The 17937-nt window shown below is 62.3% G+C and overlaps 1 protein-coding gene across 2 annotated transcripts in view; it reads right to left on the bottom strand.

Annotated features, from left to right (window-relative positions):
• The window catches only part of PRRT4 (proline rich transmembrane protein 4), a 30064-nt gene extending 13382 nt beyond the window's left edge, over positions 1 to 16682 (bottom strand). Inside the window, exons 1-3 of one of the 2 annotated variants that reach the window (XM_054016156.1) lie at positions 16606 to 16666; positions 6086 to 6157; positions 4063 to 4959 (exon numbers count right to left, since the gene is read on the bottom strand). In XM_054016156.1, coding sequence (XP_053872131.1) covers positions 4063 to 4897 — 835 coding nt within the window. In that variant the 5' untranslated portion in view covers positions 4898 to 4959; positions 6086 to 6157; positions 16606 to 16666. Of the gene's footprint in view, positions 1 to 4062; positions 4960 to 6085; positions 6158 to 16605 lie in introns of both variants that reach the window. The other variant, XM_054016155.1, reaches the window with a different exon arrangement.
• Positions 16683 to 17937: the final 1255 nt, after the last annotated feature.

Here is a 17937-nt window from a genome sequence, read left to right as displayed (position 1 = left end):
GGCCATAGAGCAGGGAAAGGACGAAAATGGCCCCAGTCCCCCCTTACATACACAGGCTCCACCCCAACCCCAGCCCTCCGGGTTTCGACCGAACACCTGATCGAAAAGGGACGCTGGTAGCTCCGGTCAGCGCCGCCGACCAGGCCAGTAAAGGTCCGGTTAGCGGTGCGGCAGGGCTAAGGCAGGCTAGTCCCGACGTGCCCTGGCACTGCGCTGCGCCCCGGAAGCGGCCAGCAACAGGTCTGGCTCCTAGGCGGGGATCCCACAGGGCTCCTCTGCGAGCTGCCCCCGCCCCGAGCACCGGCTCCGCACTCCCATTGACCGGGGGCGGTGCCTGTGGGCGAGTGCAGCGCATGCCGCGGACACTCCTGCCCCCCAGCCTAGGTCAGGAGCTGGACCTGCTGGCTTCTTCCAGGGCGCAGCGCGGAGCCAGGACAGGCAGGCAGCCTGCCTTAGCCCCACTCCACTGCTGCCCGGGAGCCGCTCGAGGTAAGCCAGCGCCCCAACCCCGAGCCCCAATCCCCTGCCCCAGCCCTGAAACCCTCCCCAAAACCTGGAGCCCCCTCCTGCACCCCAAACCCCTCATCCCTGACCCCACCCCAGAGCCTGCATCCCCAGCCGGAGCCCTCACCCCCCTGCATCCCAATCCCCCGCCCCAGCCCTGAGACCCCCCCAAAACCTGGAGCCCCCTCCTGCACCCCAAACCCCTCATCCCTGACCCCACCCCAGAGCCTGCATCCCCAGCCGGAGCCCTCCCCCCTCCCGCACCCTAACTCCCTGCCCCAGGCTGGAGCCCCCTCCTGCACCCCAACCTCCTGCCCAAGCCCATAGCTCTCTCCTGCACCCCAAACCCCTCATCCCCAGCCCCACCTACAGCCCGCACCCCCAGCCACACCCCTCACCCCCTCCCACACCTCAACTCCCTGCCCCAGCCTGGAGCCTCCTCCTGCACCCTGAACCCCTCATTTCTGGCTTCATCCCGGAGCCCGCATCCTTCACCACCTTCCATACCCCAGCCCAGTGAAAGTGAGTGAGGGGGAGGGAGAGCAAGCCACTGAGGGAGGGGGGATGTAATGAGCAGGGGGCGGGGCCTCGGGGAAGGGGCGGGGCTAGGGTGTTTGGTTTTGTGCGATTGGAAAGGTGGCAGCCCTACATGTGCCCAGGCTCCTGACTCTGGGCAGGGGCTGCTGGTGGCCATGCAGCAGGGGGGCTCAGCGCGGGCTCTCCGGAGTGGGGGGCTCTGGCTCCAGCCTTGGGGCTCCGGGGCGCTCGGCTCAGCTGGTGGGGGAGCGAGCGTGTGCCCAGGGCTGCCAGGAGCTGGTGAGTCAGTCAAGAGCTGCTGCTGCCCGCTGAGGCCATCGGGAATCTGGACCCCAGGATCTGCGCTCCATCCCCCCACGCCTGACGGGCCGGGCTCCCCACTCCCACGCTAGCCCTGGGGCTCCCGCCTGAGATGGGGCTGGGACAGGCGTTGCACTGCAACCTCCCCATGACTGGTGCTGATGGCACCATGGGCACCTTCGGGGGCTGGACGGGCTGTGGGGGACGAGCTGCCCTGCCCGCGGACAGGGCCCGGCTGGGCCACGGGGGGCCTGCTCTGGTGCTAATCCGGCCCCTTCCACGGCTCGCCAGGGCAGGGGCTGCTGCGCTCGGACCCCCAGGGGAAGGGCCAGTTGCAGCCGGTTCTGCCACGAGGAGCACAGATCATATCTGTTCACACACACGTGTATGCACTCCTCACACGCACACACACAATCTCGCACACGTGCAAACCCACACACGCACCTCATGCCCCTGAAACACACCCAGCACGACCTTGCACACATGCAGACCCCCCCGCCCACACAGCTCACATGCCCCCCCAATACACACCCAGCACAACCTGACACACACACGCAGACTCTTCCACACACCTCACACGCAGCCCAATTCACACACAGACAATCTTGCACACACGCAGACCCCCCCCCAGCTCACATGCACCCCTGATACACACACGGCACAATGTCACAGACGCACACACAATCTCGCACACATGCAGACCCCCCCCAGCTCACATGCACCCCCAATACACACACGGCACAATGTCACAGACGCACACACAATCTCGCGCACACGCAGACCCCCTCTCATAACTATAAAGGGAAGGGTAACAGCCCTCCTGTGTACAATACTATAAAATCCCTCCTGGCCAGAGACTCCAAAATCCTTTTCCCTGTAAAGGGTTAAGAAGCTCAGGTAACCTGGCTGACACCTGACCCGAAGGACCAATAAGGGGACAAGATACTTTCAAATCTTGGGGTGGAGGCTTTTGTTTGTGCTCTTTGTTTTGGGAGAGTTCGCTCTTGGGACTGAGAGGGACCAGACATCAATCCAGGCTCTCCAAATCTTTCTGAACAAGTCTCTCATATTTCAAACTTGTAAGTAACAGCCAGGCAAGGCGTGTTAGTTTTATCTTTGTTTTCTCAACTTGTAAATGTACCTTTTGCTAGGGTGATTACCTCTGTTTGATGTAACTTTGAACCTAAGGCTAGAGGGGGGTCCTCTGGGCTCTAAGTTTGATTACCCTGTAAAGTTATTTTCCATCCTGATTTTACAGAGATGATTTTTACCTTTTCTTTAATTAAAAGCCTTCTTTTTAAGAACCTGATTGATTTTTCCTTGTTTTAAGCTCCAAGGGGTTTGGATCGGTGTTCACCAGGGAATTGGTGGAAGAGTCTCCCAAGACTACCCAGGTAGGGTAAGGTTTTGCGGGGGCGGGGGAGGAAGACAGAGTTTCCGAAATTCATAAATCATTTGGGTGGTGGCAGCAAAAACAGATCTAAACTGGTAGTTAAGCTTAGAAGTTTTCATGCAGGCCCCCAAATCTGTACCCTAAAGTTCAGAGTGGGGAAGGAGCCTTGACACCCCCCCCATACAGCTCAGATGCACCCCTGATACACACACACGGCACAATGTCAGAGATGCACGCACCACACACAATCTTGCACACATGCAGACCCCCCCCAGCTGACATGCACCCCCGATACACACACGACACAATGTCACAGACACACACACACAATCTCGCACACATGCAGACCCCCCCCCCCAGCTCACATGCACCCCCGATACACACACGGCACAATGTCACAGACACACACACACACACACAATCTCGCACACATGCAGACCCCCCCACACAGCTCACATGCACCCCCGATACACACACGGCACAATGTCACAGACACACACACACACAATCTCGCACACACGCAGATCCCCCCGCACAGCTCACATGCACCCCTGATACACACATGCCACAATGTCACAGACACACACACACACACAATCTCGCACACACGCAGACCCAGGTGCAATGGTTTGCTCCGAGCTCCGCTCCGGGAAAGGTTTCGGGGGGGTCACTGCCCTGCGGTGCCTGGGAGGCCGGACTAGATGATCACAGTGGCCTGACGCTGCCAGTACATTAATCTGTGTGGAGCGAGCTCTGTGCCCCGGGCTCCTCGTGCGACGCACATCTAGGGGCTGGGGCACCGGGGCCGTGTGGGGAGCTGTGACGAACTGGGACTGTTCTTAATGTGGTCTTTGAATGCTGAGTGGGGAGTGCTGGCTGGGAAGGCAGGGGAGGTTGGCTAGGACGGTCTGCATTGAGACTGACCGAGGGAGAATACCTGAGCATGTAACATGAAAACCCAGGAAGGGGTTGGAGGCCAGGTGACACCTTTGCCCAGGGAAACTGAACAAAGGCTGTGGGAGGGGTCGCTGAAGGGAGAGTTTCAGGAGCTGGCTGGTGGAAGGGCTGGGAGGCAGACGGGGCTCTGACCTCCCAAGGGGGCTGTGGGGCCCTGGGACCCCAAGATGGACCTAACTGGGGGGGGTCCTGTTGTCTGTGCCTGCAAGACCTGTCTTGGACTGTATTCCTGTCGTCTAAATAAACCTTCTGCTTTACTGGCTGGCTGAGAGTCATGGTGAATCACAGGAAGCTGGGGGTGCAGGGCCTGGTGTCCCCCCTCACTCCATGACAGGAGCAGAGCAGACAGACAAGCCCCTCCCCGTACTCACTGGAGGTGCCCAGCTTGCTGGCGATCTCCGAGATCCCTGCCTTCAGGCTGGGGAGCAGCGGGTACTTCCACCTGGTGCCCGGGCCCTTGCCCCCCCTGGCAGGCAGGACGTGGGTGGGTGGCGCGCCCACCTCCTGGTCCAGCCCAGCCGTCAGGTCGATGTTGATCTGGAACTCCAGGCCCTGGCTGCGCCCCCGGGGGGAGCTGGCGGGGGTGGGCTGCCTGGCAGCTTGCAGCATCACGTCGGGCTGGGAACCCAGCACGGGCCGGAACGAGGCGAGCTGGGCTGTGGGCACCGGCTCCAGGAACTCCGACTCGAAGGGGGTGGTGCTCGGCGGGCGGCCCCCGGGGCTGCTGCGGAACCGGGGAACCGGGGAGCCGTCCCAGTCTGCGGCGGTCTCGCCCCAGCTCCCGGGGCGGTGGGAAGCGTCCGGCGACGGTTCGTCCGCAGAGCCGGTCACTAGCCACCCCGAGCCGGGCGTGGAGGAGGAGCCGGACAGGGCCTCGCCGGGCGGCAGGAAATTGGCGGAGGAGATGGGGTCCGGCGTGTCGGCTGGGGGCAGGTCTGCGAGGGCCGGCTCGGCGCTGGGACCTGCCGGCCGGAAGCTGCCCTGACTCCTCACCTTGATCTTGAAGTTCAGGCCCAGGTTGAGGGAGAGCAGCGGGTCGGCGCCCTGGGCCGGCAGCTCCGACACCGTCAGAGGGGCCTTCGGCAGAGCTCCCTGGGCCCTGGCCCTGGCTCCGGCAGGCGGCGGGGTCTGACGCACCTCAGCCAGGGCCCCAGGGGCCGAGGAGCCCGGTGGCATCAGGCACAGGAGAACCAGCAGGGCCCACATGGCCCCGGTCTCAGGGAGCGGCAGCAGGAAAGACGTCGGCACGGGGCAGGAGCAGAACAGGCCTGGGGAGAGGGAGCAGGAGGTCGCGCGTTAGTGTCACGCCAGGAAAGGCCAGAGAGCCTGGAACAAGGGACCCCAGATCGGCCCCACCCCACGGCAGCCAGGAGCAAGTCCCCACCCCACGGCAGCCAGCCCGACCACGGGCCCAGCGCGTCCCCACCCCACGGCAGCCGGCCCGACCACGGGCCCAGCGCGTCCCCACCCCACGGCAGCCGGCCCGACCACGGGCCCAGCGCGTCCCCACCCCACGGCAGCCGGCCCGACCACGGGCCCAGCGCGTCCCCACCCCACGGCAGCCGGCCCGACCACGGGCCCAGCGCATCCCCACCCCACGGCAGCTGGCCAGACCCTGGGCCCAGCGCGTCCCCACCCCACAGCAGCTGGCCAGACCCTGGGCCCAGCGCGTCCCCACCCCACGGCAGCTGGCCCGACCACGGGCCCAGCGCATCCCCATCCCATTGCCCATTGAGAGTAGGAAATGTTCTTGCACCCAACCCACGATTGACCTGCGGGACTCCCTGCCACAAGATCTCCCCGAGGCTGATGCTCGGCAGGACTCACAGAGAACGAGGCCGTCCTGAGGCACCACATAGACAGCACTGAAAACCCCAGTGCCCGGTGGCATTGGTACAGGAGTGTGTGTGTGTGGGGGGTGGTTCCTGCCCTGTCCTCTGGGGCAGCGGGTTCTGGCCACTGCTAAAGGGAGGCACTGGGGCGTGCTGGGCTCTGGGCCAAGCCATTCAAACATGGGCTGTGTGCCCACCCGACACAGGGGTGGGAATCGAGGCAAGGATAACCCTCTCTCGCCCGGCAGAGCTGCCCCGTCCCCCCCCCATTTACTGACCAGCCGCCCGGGTCTGAGTGCACTGCCCCCGGCCGTCCCTCCCCTCAGTCCCCCATTGATCTCAACCATTCTGGGGCCCCGGGTTTCCCCAGGTCTGAAGCCACCTGCACAGCTGAGCCGCGGCCAGGAGCCGCGTGTGTCGGTGACCTACTGGCTGCACAGACACATGGTGTTCCCAGCCCCAGGGACACAGCAGGTCCTGGGTGTGCTGCCGGCTCTCCAGCCCTCCCTCCCTCCCGAAACACATCCCTCGCTCCGGTCAGACACAAGAAGCCAGGACACACGTTTCACGGGGACCCTGCCCGCTGAGTCACGCTCGGTCTGCGCTGCTGTTCATCTTCAGTACGTCTGTAATCCTGGGGAAAAGCCAGAAAACAACACGTGCTCATACGGGGCACCGGGGAACGATGGGAACTCGACACTGCAGTAAAACCCCAAGCCTGGCCCGAGCCAGGGGGCAGTCACACAGAGCAGTCTGGATCACTTGAGAGGCTGGCCCCATTCAAACAAAACGGGTTTTAATACAGCCAAATGCAAACGCCTGCATCTAGGACCAAGGACTGCCGGCCACAGCACAGCATGGGGGGCTGCGTGCTGGAGAGCAGAGACTCGGAAGAGGATTTAGGGGACAAACAACTCAACATAAGCCCCCAGAGCAAAGCTGTGGCCAAAAGGGCTAACGTGGCTTGTGGACATATGTACCCGGTGTCATAGAGTGTGGGGGAGTCAGGGCCCTGCACCCCTCTTCCTGGGATCCACTATGACTCTCAGCCAGCCAGTAAAATGGAAGGTTTATTGGACAATAGGAACGCAGTCTACAGCAGAGCTTGTAGGTACAACCCGGACCCCTCAGTCAAGCCCTTCTGGGGGGCAGGGAGCTTAGACCCCAGCCTTCGGGTTCCCTGCGTTCCACCACCCAGCACAAAACTGAAAAACCAAAACCCCTCCAGCAGCATGTGACGAACTGGGACTGTTCTTAATGTGGTCTGTGAATGCTGAGTGGGGAGTGCTGGCTGGGAAGGCAGGGGAGGTTGGCTAGGATGGTCTGCATTGGGGGATGGGAGACTGGCCGAGGGAAGATACCTGAGCATGTAACCTGAGAACCCAGGAGCGGGTTAGAGGCCAGGTGACACCTTTGCCCCAGAAACTGAACAAAGGCTGGGGAGGGAGTTTCAGAGCTGGCTGGTGGAGGGGCTGGGAGGCAGACGGGGCTCTGACCCCCAATGGGTCTGTGATGCCCCTGGGACCCCAAGATGGACCTAACTGGGGGGGATCCTGTTGTCTGTGCCTGCAAGACCTGTCTTGGACTGTGTTCCTGTTGTCTAAATAAACCTTCTGCTTTACTGGCTGGCTGAGAGTCATGGTGAATCGCAGGAAGCCGGGGGTGCAGGGCCTTGTGTCCCCCCACACTCCGTGACACAGCTCTCTCCCTCCTCCCCCCAGCTCTCCTTTGTCCAGTCTCCCCTTCTCCCAACCCCCCCCTTTCCCTCCCCACCCCCGGCTCAGGGATCTTCCTTCAAGGGAAGTCCCCCATCCCCAATGTAACCCCCCTGCAACATTCCCAGGTCCAATCTGCCCCGCTCCCTGTTGCGTCACACCCGGGAGCAGTGAGGAGGAGCAGGCAGGGGATTTCATCTCTCTACACTGCCCTGGTGAAGCCGATACAGGATCCTGCATCCGGTTCTGGGGAGCAGCACATTTTTAAAAGAATGTTAAAAAATTGCAAAGGGTGCAGGTGCAGAAAAGAGCCACAAAAATGAGTTGCGGGCTGGAGAAAATGCAGGACAAGGCGAGACCGACAGAGCTCGATACAAAACGGGACTGAGAGGTGAGCTGACGACATGGTGCGTGAGTCTCGTCCCAGGGAGAAGAGACCCAGCCCCAACGGGCTCTGCAAGCTAGCGGAGAACGGCAGAACAAGAACCAGCGGCTGGAAGCTGCAGCCAGACAAGTTCAGAAGAGGTGGTTTCTCCATCCCCTCAGCTCTTCAAATCCAAACCGTGCCTTTCGGGACGATGCGTCAGCCCGACATGAGGGGCTAAGCTCAACGCCGAGTGTGACGTTATTGATATAATCTGGGACCATATAGAACATGGTTGCAACCAAAGTCCTGTAGTGGCACCAAATCTTGTATAAAGGGGGTCAAATGAGGTGTCTAAGACAAGCTTATGGTTTACTGGTTATGATTATGCTGTCTATATGTGTGTATCATTTTTGTAGTTGAAGTTATGAATATTGGCTCTCTACTGTCTGTATGGCAAACTTATGCTATGCTGCTGGGTGACATCCCAGACAAGCTGGTGTTAGCTCTGCCTAGCCTGCTTGATGGCCCATTAAGGACCATCAGCTACACAACTGACCCATTGAGAGAAGGCAGATACGCCTTGAGACTCAGCAAAGTTTGCAGGGACTGGCTCATGTGACTCCAGACTCCATTTTGCTGTAATTTTCCACAGTAAGAGCAAAGAGGTGATCTTACACCTGGGAAAGACTATATAAGGCTGATGCCTCATCTCCATCTTGTCTTCAATCCTGATTCTTACCTCTGATGGAATTTTGCAACAAGCTGAAGCTTTGAACAAAGGACTGAGGACCCATCCCAGCGGGGGATGTATTCCAGAGACTTGATTTGAACCTGCAGTTTATTCCATCGCTGCTGCAAGCCTGAGCCAAGAACTTTGCCATTACTGTATGTAATTGATTCCATTTAACCAATTCTAACTCTCATCTCTATCTTTTTCCTTTTATGAATAAACCTTTAGATTTTAGATTCTAAAGGATTGGCAACAGCGTGATTTGTGGGTAAGATCTGATTTGTAGATTGACCTGGGTCTGGGGCTTGGTCCTTTGGGATCAGGAGAACCTTTTTCTTTTACTGGGGTATTGGTTTTCATAACCATTTGTCCCCATAACGTGTGGCACTGGTGGTAATACTGGGAAACTGGAGTGTCTAAGGAGATTGCTTGTGAGACTTGTGGTTAGCCAGTGGGGTGAGACCGAAGTCCTCCTAGTCTGGCTGGTTTGGTTTGCCTGAGAGGTGGAAAAACCCCAGCCTTGGGCTGTAACTGCCCTGTTTTAAGCGATTTGTCCTGAGTTGGTGCTCTCAGCTGGGTCCCGCCAGAACCAGCATCTTTACACAGAGCTACCGGGATGCAACGGACGGCCTGTGACATGCAGCTCAGACTAGGGGATCCAATGCTCCTTCTGGCCTTAACCGCTATGAATCTACCAACAAAGCATTGTAGTCAGGCTGGAGATGTTCACTCGTGGAGGCTGCAGCGTAGGAATTTCTTGACCAAACAACCCTAAATTTGCACCACAAGCTCCCCAGCAGCCCCTGAGCTGCTCCACCAATTTTCAGGCTGATCAGACGCTGCAGGCGGATGTTACAGAACATAAAAAACTCAGCTTTCAACAGAAACACAGCTGCAAGCGTCACTACCCCCAGCTCCAGGCCTCCCAGCCTAGCCCCCGCCCTCGGGCTCACCCCAGGATCGGTCTCCTGCGCCCCTCCGCCACCTCCTTAGCAGCTCCACAAGCGCTGCCCATCCCCACACACCACGGACAATCACCCTGAGCCCAGCATTCACCCAGCTCTGCCAAGCGGCTCCAAGCCTGTGGGGGGCTGGGCTGCCGCCAGGCATCCAAACCAGAGCCGCTCCGTTTCACAGCTAGAGTCAGATGATGACAGACACAGCTTGGGGCTGTGTGTGGAGGGGGCAATTAAAGGGAAGGAGGGGTCCCCATGACCCTCCCCATCGCCACCAACTCCAGGTCAAACCCCAGCCCGGGCTGAGAGAGCAGCGCCCTGGGGAAGCGCCCACCCCTTCTGCAGAGAACAGCCCAGACCCGAAGAGCAGCTCCCAGCTGCCTCTCAGCTCCCCCACCCTGTCTCTGTCGGACCCTAGGACCGGCAGGGCCACCCCGCTGCACACAGCCCGCGCTGACGGCGCTCCCTGCCCGGGCTCTGCAGCAGGGCTCCAGTGCCAGAGGGGAAGGCTGGCGAGCACTGGGGAGGAGACGGTGGCTGTGATATGACCTCACCCAGGGCAGGAGCTAGGAGGAAGCCAAGGCCCCGCAGGGGGCCAGTGTGACCCCCCCCCTCCTTTCCCCCGTCTCTGTCACTCCCGCAGCAGAGACCCTTCCAGCAGCAGGGAACCCGCCCGCCTCCCTCCCCCCATCCTGGCCCTCCCCACACACAGACAGCAGGGAGGACAGCCTGCAGGAATGCAGCCTCCCTGCCCCACAGGTCTGTGACCCTCACACACATGGCTGCCCACTGCTGTTCCCTCGAGCGTCTGTGCCCACAGCCACGGGCGGGCGAGAGAGCCTGGCCCCCAGGCAACCTGGCACTGGGGTGCAGGGCCCTGAGGAGCCAGGGAGCAACAGCAGCTGCTTCACCGGAGAAGGGGGCTGGCTCCTGCGAACGGATGCAAAGCGCAGCAGGTAGGCTGACCATACACCCCGTTTTGGCTGGGCCAGTCCCTTGTCTAAGCCCTGTTCAGGCCGTCCCGAATGCCCCCGGCCGTCCCTCTTAATCATGGCCCCAGGTCCGAAAACCAACAAAATAGAACCGGAGTCCTAGTCCATTATTCCTAGCTGGAGTATTCTGGGGGAGGGGATCTGACGGCCAGCCCGGGCCCGGAGCTTGAAAAGGAAAAAGCAGACAGCGCCCACCTGGATGCAGGGAGACTGGGATGTGTGGGCAGAGGGAGGCCAGGCCTGAGGCCCGGAGAGTTTCCTGTGCTGTGTTCAACTCTCAATAAACCTCCTGTGTTACGCTGGCTGAGAGTCGCTCCGGTCTAGAGAACAGGGGGCATTATTCCCTTCGGGGAGTGGAGGCCCCGGGGGTCCAGAGCGAGGGGACTCCCTGAGGGGGCCCACGGCAGAGATAGATGTGCTAAGGCTCAGAGAGGTGCGGCTCCAGGAAGTGGAGGGGCCTGACCCCGAGAGAGAGTGGACCCCCGAGAAGGGCTGTCTCACTGGAAGGGGCACCCCCCACGGACCGCACAGGGCCAAGAGTGGGCACGATCTGTGAGTCCGTGACACCTCCCCCTGCACCCGCGCCCAACTGGTGGGTCTCACTGGAGCTCCATGGAGCCGAGCCTCCGTCCCTGCCTGGAGCCGACTGCTGGGTGGAATCCAGCCTGGTCTCTGTGGGCTCCTGCAGCCCGGCATCCTCTGCAGACAGAGTATAGGGTGGTGGGCAAGCCAGGCTGAGCTTGCAAAGGGGCCCCCAGCACTCGGGGGGAGGGAGGGCTGCAGCCCCAGCAGGTCTAGGGTCTCCACATTCTGGTGTCTGTGTCGTCCAGCAAGGGCTGAGCCAGGTGCACCAGACCCCTTGGGGCTGCTGTCCGTCCCCCAAAACCGACCTCCAACCCCAGCCGTGCCCGAGCTGGCGCCCAAGTGACCCCGCAGCCAGGGGGCGCAGAGGAAGAGAAATCAGCAACAGCCACCAGCGGGTGGCTCCAGACCCCTGCCCGGAGCGATGGTGCCCGCAGAGACCTCCCCCCATGACCCTGCCCAGCCGAGCCAGGCTCTCCCCGGACCCAGCAGCAGCGAGATGAACAGTACCAGGGGCTCAACCCTCAATGCGATGTGTGACCCCATCCGGGGGGTGGGGGCAGACCTGCCACGAGGGGCCCGTTTGCCTCGCTTTCCCAAGTCTAGGGCCCGCCAGGCTGGGGGTCTGCAGGTGCCTCTGCCCCACAGGGGGATCTGTTCGCTCTTGGCACCGTGCCCAGGCTGCCGCTCTCCTCTCCGCCGGGATCAGCACGCAGCGGTGCAGCCCCAATCTTTGTGACAGGCCCTGTCTCAGCGGCGTCCCATCAGGAGCCGTCAGACCAGCAGCTGCCTCCCGGAGCCTCGGTGGGGACAGATGGGACATGACAGGGTCCAGCGCAGTCCGTCCCCCCAGCGGGCAGTGACTCGGGGTGGAGTGCAGCGGGGACAGTTAGCCTGCCATCCCAGCTGGCCGCAGGGACCCGCTGGGCACAGAGCCTGCTGGGACGCTAGGCTGGGCTGCAACCCGTCTGGGCGAGGCGCGGGCACTGACGCAGCCCTGCGAGACGCTGCCCCGCACAGTCAGGGTAGGGCCGCGGAGTGACGGGAGCCCACGGGCAGGAACTGGAGTCTTGACATTGGACAGCGCGGGAGGAGACCCGGCCCCCCAGTGCTCCACAGAGAACCCCAAACCCAACCCCCCCGTACCCCACAGATTCCCTCCAAACACCAGCCATTCCCTGTGCCGCTCAGGACCCCCCCAAGCCCCAGCCCCTCTCAGCTGCCCTATGGGACTCCCCCCATCCCTGCCCCTCCTTGTGCTACAGCCAGCGAGTGGCATCCGATGGGCAGGGAGACTGGCCTGGCAGCTGTGCCCACACACCAGTCCTGCCAGCCCGGCCGGGTCGGTTCAGCTCTGCCCTGCGGCACGTGAGCAGCCCACTCGGTTCTGGCGCCTGGCGCCGTCAGCCCAGGGCTTGCCGCGGCAAACTGCCCAGCTGCCCAGCTGGGGCAGGGCACCTTGCGGGGAGGACGCTGGGGACACAGTGGAGAGCAGAGGAGATGCTTGGTTGGGACGCGGTAGGTCAGAGGCAGGGGGCAGGGTCCGTTTGCTCTGGCCAGATCCCCCAAGGTCCGATTGATGGTCCCCTCTGACACGCTGCCAGTTACACGGCGTGCTCCATGCGCCATTGTGCGCAGGCAGAGTGTGCGACAGGCGTGCAACAGACGTGCGACAGGCGTGCATGCCGGTGACCCCTCAGCGGGAGACAAGGCCCCAGAGGGCCAGGAAAAAGAAACAGGAACAAAGCGCTCTCTGCTGTGGGGACCCCAGGCTCCCCGTGAGCTCAGCTGGCGTGGCCAGGTCCTTCCAGGGCAGTGCCTAGGCCTGATTCCACGGCTCGGCCCCGGGAACCGGCCACGTTCAGGGGACACAGCTGAGTGACCTGCACGGGAGACGCCTCACTGAGGCTGCGGGACAGACAGACCCTCAGGCTCCAGAGCTCCCACGCTAGCCCAGCCCGGGCCGCCCCCACGCCCTGGCCTGGCGACTCCATGCAGAGGACGGGGGAAGTCACTGCCAGGAGGGCCGCGAGAAGCAGCGTCCGGTGCTCTGGTGAGACTCCCAGGGGCTGCTGGGAAACCAAGTGAGGGCAGGGGCCCAAAGGGAGAAGCAGGAGCAGCAGGGGGGTGGGGGGCACACCTGGAAGATATGGGCGCAGGTTCCCGTCACACCCGCCTTTGGCCCCAGGTGCTGTGTTGGGCTGGAGATTGGGGCAGATGTGCAAGACATCAGGGCCACACCCCTAGGCCGCGGCCCTTTGGCATCGACTCCAACAGCCAGGCCCCGAGATGCTCCAGCCAGCGTCCACACCCAGCCAGGGGAGCAGGAAATCCGAGCCCAGCGGTGCTCGGGGAACAGTCCCTAAAGCCTCAACGGACCAGCCTCAGGGTGCAAGAAATCAGACCCAGGCACCGCTCCACATCTCTGCCTGGAGCCACCCCCACTGCAACCTGCACAACCGGACCCAGCAGCAGCAGCCCAAACCAGGCGGGAATTGGGGGCACAATCCCCCCAGTGCCTGAGCCCAGCGAGCGGGACGCCCAGCCCATGGGACACAGCCGAGCCAGAGACGGGACCCAGACACCAGGGAGCGGCGGGGGACAGGACAGCGACAGCAAATGGACCCGGCACCCAGGGGCTCACCCGCCAACTGCAGCGTGGAGGGGGCTGGCCTCACCCCGCCCGAGCCCCACAGGCCCATCAGCTGGTCCGTGGTCGTGACAGCGACGCCCCGACGGGAAGCCGCGAAAGAGCTGGGCAGGCTCCCCACCAGCGCGCAGGCCAGCGCCACTAATACACCCCCCGGCCCAGCCCAGCCCGCGGCCTCTCCTGCCTGGCGCTGGGCCCCGGCTTCTCCCTGCTCCGGGGCCGGTGTCCGGGCCCAGCAGCACCTGGGGAAGAGCCGGGAGCTTCTGCCAGCCCCTGCCCTGCAGCCTCCCGCACGTCCCGGTTGGAGCCACCCGCGGCCCAGGCTTTGCCCATCATGGGGGCATTACCCACACCCCCTCCCCTGCACCTCACACCACACCGCGCACCTCCACATGCTGGCGCACAAGCACTCACCCTGTCACACCCGCCCCGTCACACTCCCCCCCAAACCACACACACAGCACACCCCCTGTAACACACACACAACGTAACACCCATCACACCCGCCCCGTAACACACACCCCCCTAAACCACACACACAGCACACCCCCTGTAACACACACACAACGTAACACCCATCACACCCGCCCCGTAACACACCCCCCTAAACCACACACACAGCACACCCCCTGTAACACACACACAACGTAACACCCATCACACCCGCCCCGTCACACTCCCCCCCAAACCACACACACAGCACACCCCCTGTAACACACACACAACGTAACACCCATCACACCCGCCCCGTAACACACACACCCGTAAACCACACAGAGCACACCCCCGTCACACCCGCCCCATAACACACACGCACACACACCCTAAACCACACACACAGCACACCCCCTGTAACACACACACAACGTAACACCCATCACACCCGCCCCGTCACACTCCCCCCCAAACCACACACACAGCACACCCCCTGTAACACACACACAACGTAACACCCATCACACCCGCCCCGTAACACACACACCCCTAAACCACACACAGCACACCCCTGTCACACCTGCCCCATAACACACACGCACACACCCCCTAAACCATACACACAGCACACCCCCTGTAACACACACACAACGTAACACCCATCACACCCGCCCCGTAACACACACCCCCTAAACCACACACAGCACACCCCCGTCACACCTGCCCCATAACACACACGCACACACCCCCTAAACCATACACACAGCACACCCCCTGTAACACACACACAACGTAACACCCATCACACCCGCCCCGTAACACACACCCCTAAACCACACACAGCACACCCCCGTCACACCTGCCCCATAACACACACGCACACACCCCCTAAACCATACACACAGCACACACCCTGTAACACACACACAACATAACACCCATCACACCCGCCCCATAACACACACACCCTAAACCACACACACAGCACACACCCTGTAACACACACACAACGTAACACCCATCACACCCGCCCCATAACACACACGCACACACACCCTAAACCACACACACAGCACACACCCTGTAACACACACACAACATAACACCCATCACACCCGCCCCATAACACACACGCACACACACCCTAAACCACACACACAGCACACACCCCGTAACATACACACAACGTAACACCCATCACACCCGCCCCATAACACACACACCCTAAAACACACACACAGCACACCCCCGTCACACCCGCCCCATAACACACACGCACACACACCCTAAACCACACACACAGCACACACCCTGTAACACACACACAACGTAATACCCATCAGACCCGCCCCGTAACACACACACACCCTAAAACACACACACAACAGAACACCCATCACACCCGCCTCGTAACACACACGCCCTAAACCACACACAGCACACCCCTGTTACACCCGCCATGTAACACCCCCCCAAAACCACACACACAGCACACCCCCTGTAACACACACACACCATAGTGTAACACCCCCAGTCACAAAGCGGTGGTGACACCACACAGCGTCTCACACACAGTGTCACACCTCCCCACACAAAGTGTCACACACACATACACAGAGCGTCACCCCCCCCACAGAGTCACCCCTCCACACACAGTGTCACCCCACACATACACACACTGTTACACAGTGTCACCCACACACACAGTGTTACCCCCGACACACACACACAGTGACATACTTTCCCAAGGTGTGTCTGGAGAGCTGTGCCCGGCCAGCCCTTTCCCTGCTCCCCTCCCCTGCCTTACAGCCTCTAGCTCCCCCCCCACGTCAAGGGGGACCCCAGGGCTGGATCTAACACAGCCCCGCTCAGCTCCCGGGGCAGCGCTGCCACTGGTGAGGTCCAAAAACACGGGACATGGGAGATGATCCCGAGCACCCCGAACTGGCCAGCTGGGAGCGCGCTGAGCACCCAAACCCACGTCCCTCGCAAAGAGACGGGCCTGGGAACAGCTGCCCCGGGGCAGCCCTGGCCCCCGCCCAAGGGGCCCGGCCCCTGGAATGGAGGATGGGGGTCGGGTCAGAGCTGTGAGGCCATCCAAGGCTCCAGGCTGGCCCTGTGCAGAAGGTCCCCTCGGCTCCCCACAGTCCTGAGGTGCCCAGCTGTGTGTGTGTGTGTGTGTGAGCGCGTCTGTGATTCTCTCTGTGGCTGTGACTGTGTGTATGTGTGAGTGCATCTGTGATTCTGTGTGTGTGTGTGAGCGCATCTGTAATTCTGTGTGTGTGTGCGACTGTGTGTCTGTGAGTGTGTGTGTGACTGTGAGTGTGTGTGTTTTCTCACCCTCTCCTCCCCCCCCTCAGCTGCTGTCCCTCGCGCCTCTCTTAGTATTACACGCACATATCGGCTCCACTCACACACGCACTTGTGCGCACACACACACACTCACGTGCACACTCACCCTCACACGCACACACGCCCCCCCCTTTTTTGCAATGACTGTCTTGAAGGTGCAGGAAATACAGAGGACGGGCTGTGGGTTCACCGAGCCCCGGCCGGCCCCCTGCCCCGCAGGTGCCGGGGAGGACTCGCCCTCTCGCCCTTGGGGGTCACTCGATCGCCCCCCGGTTCCCCCGCCCGCTCCCCGCGCGCGCTCACCGTGTGCCGGGACCCCGGGACGGACCCTCCGCGCGCAGCGACCCCGGGCTGCAGCCGGCGAGGAGCAGCCCAGCCTCCGCCTCCCGCGCCGCCGCCGCCCGCTCCGCGCCGGTGCCTGCGTCTGGCTGGCGAGCGCCCCGGCCCCGGCCCCGGCCCCGCTCTGCCTCGTCCGCTCCGCCCGCGGGGCTGGGGGCGCGACTCGCCCCGCCTGCCCGCACACCCCGCACAGCCCTGTGCGCACACACACCGCACACACACACTGCACCCCCCCACCCTGTGCACACACACACACCGCACAGCCCTGTGCGCACACACACACTGCACCCCCCCACCCTGTGCACACACACACACCGCACAGCCCTGTGCGCACACACACACTGCACCCCCCCACCCTGTGCACACACACACCACACAAACACACCGCACAGCCCTGTGCGCACACACCGCACACTGCAACCCCCCACCCTGTGCACACACACCGCACAGCCCTGTGCGCACACACACCGCACACACACACTGCACCCCCCCACCCTGGGCACACACACACCGCACACACACACTGCACCCCCCACCCTGTGCACACACACTGCACACACACACTGCACCCCCCCGCCTTGTGCACACCCACACCGCACACCCACACCGCACAGCCCTGTGCGCACACACACCGCACACACACACTGCACCCCCCCACCCTGTGCACACACACACACCGCACAGCCCTGTGCGCACACACACACTGCACCCCCCCACCCTGTGCACACACACACACCGCACAGCCCTGCGCGCACACACACACTGCACCCCCCCACCCTGTGCACACACACACCACACAAACACACCGCACAGCCCTGTGCGCACACACCGCACACTGCAACCCCCCACCCTGTGCACACACACCGCACAGCCCTGTGCGCACACACACCGCACACACACACTGCACCCCCCCACCCTGGGCACACACACACCGCACACACACACTGCACCCCCCACCCTGTGCACACACACTGCACACACACACTGCACCCCCCCGCCTTGTGCACACCCACACCGCACACCCACACCGCACAGCCCTGTGCGCACACACACCGCACACACACACTGCACCCCCCCACCCTGTGCACACACACACACCGCACAGCCCTGTGCGCACACACACACTGCACCCCCCCACCCTGTGCACACACACACACCGCACAGCCCTGTGCGCACACACACACTGCACCCCCCCACCCTGTGCACACACACCGCACAGCCCTGTGCGCACACACACCGCACACACACACTGCACCCCCCCCACCCTGGGCACACACACACCGCACACACACACTG

Source organism: Malaclemys terrapin, chromosome 1 (assembly GCF_027887155.1).
Source record: "Malaclemys terrapin pileata isolate rMalTer1 chromosome 1, rMalTer1.hap1, whole genome shotgun sequence".
Taxonomy (NCBI): Eukaryota; Metazoa; Chordata; order Testudines; family Emydidae; genus Malaclemys; species Malaclemys terrapin.
This window is presented reverse-complemented; position numbering and strand designations above follow the sequence as displayed.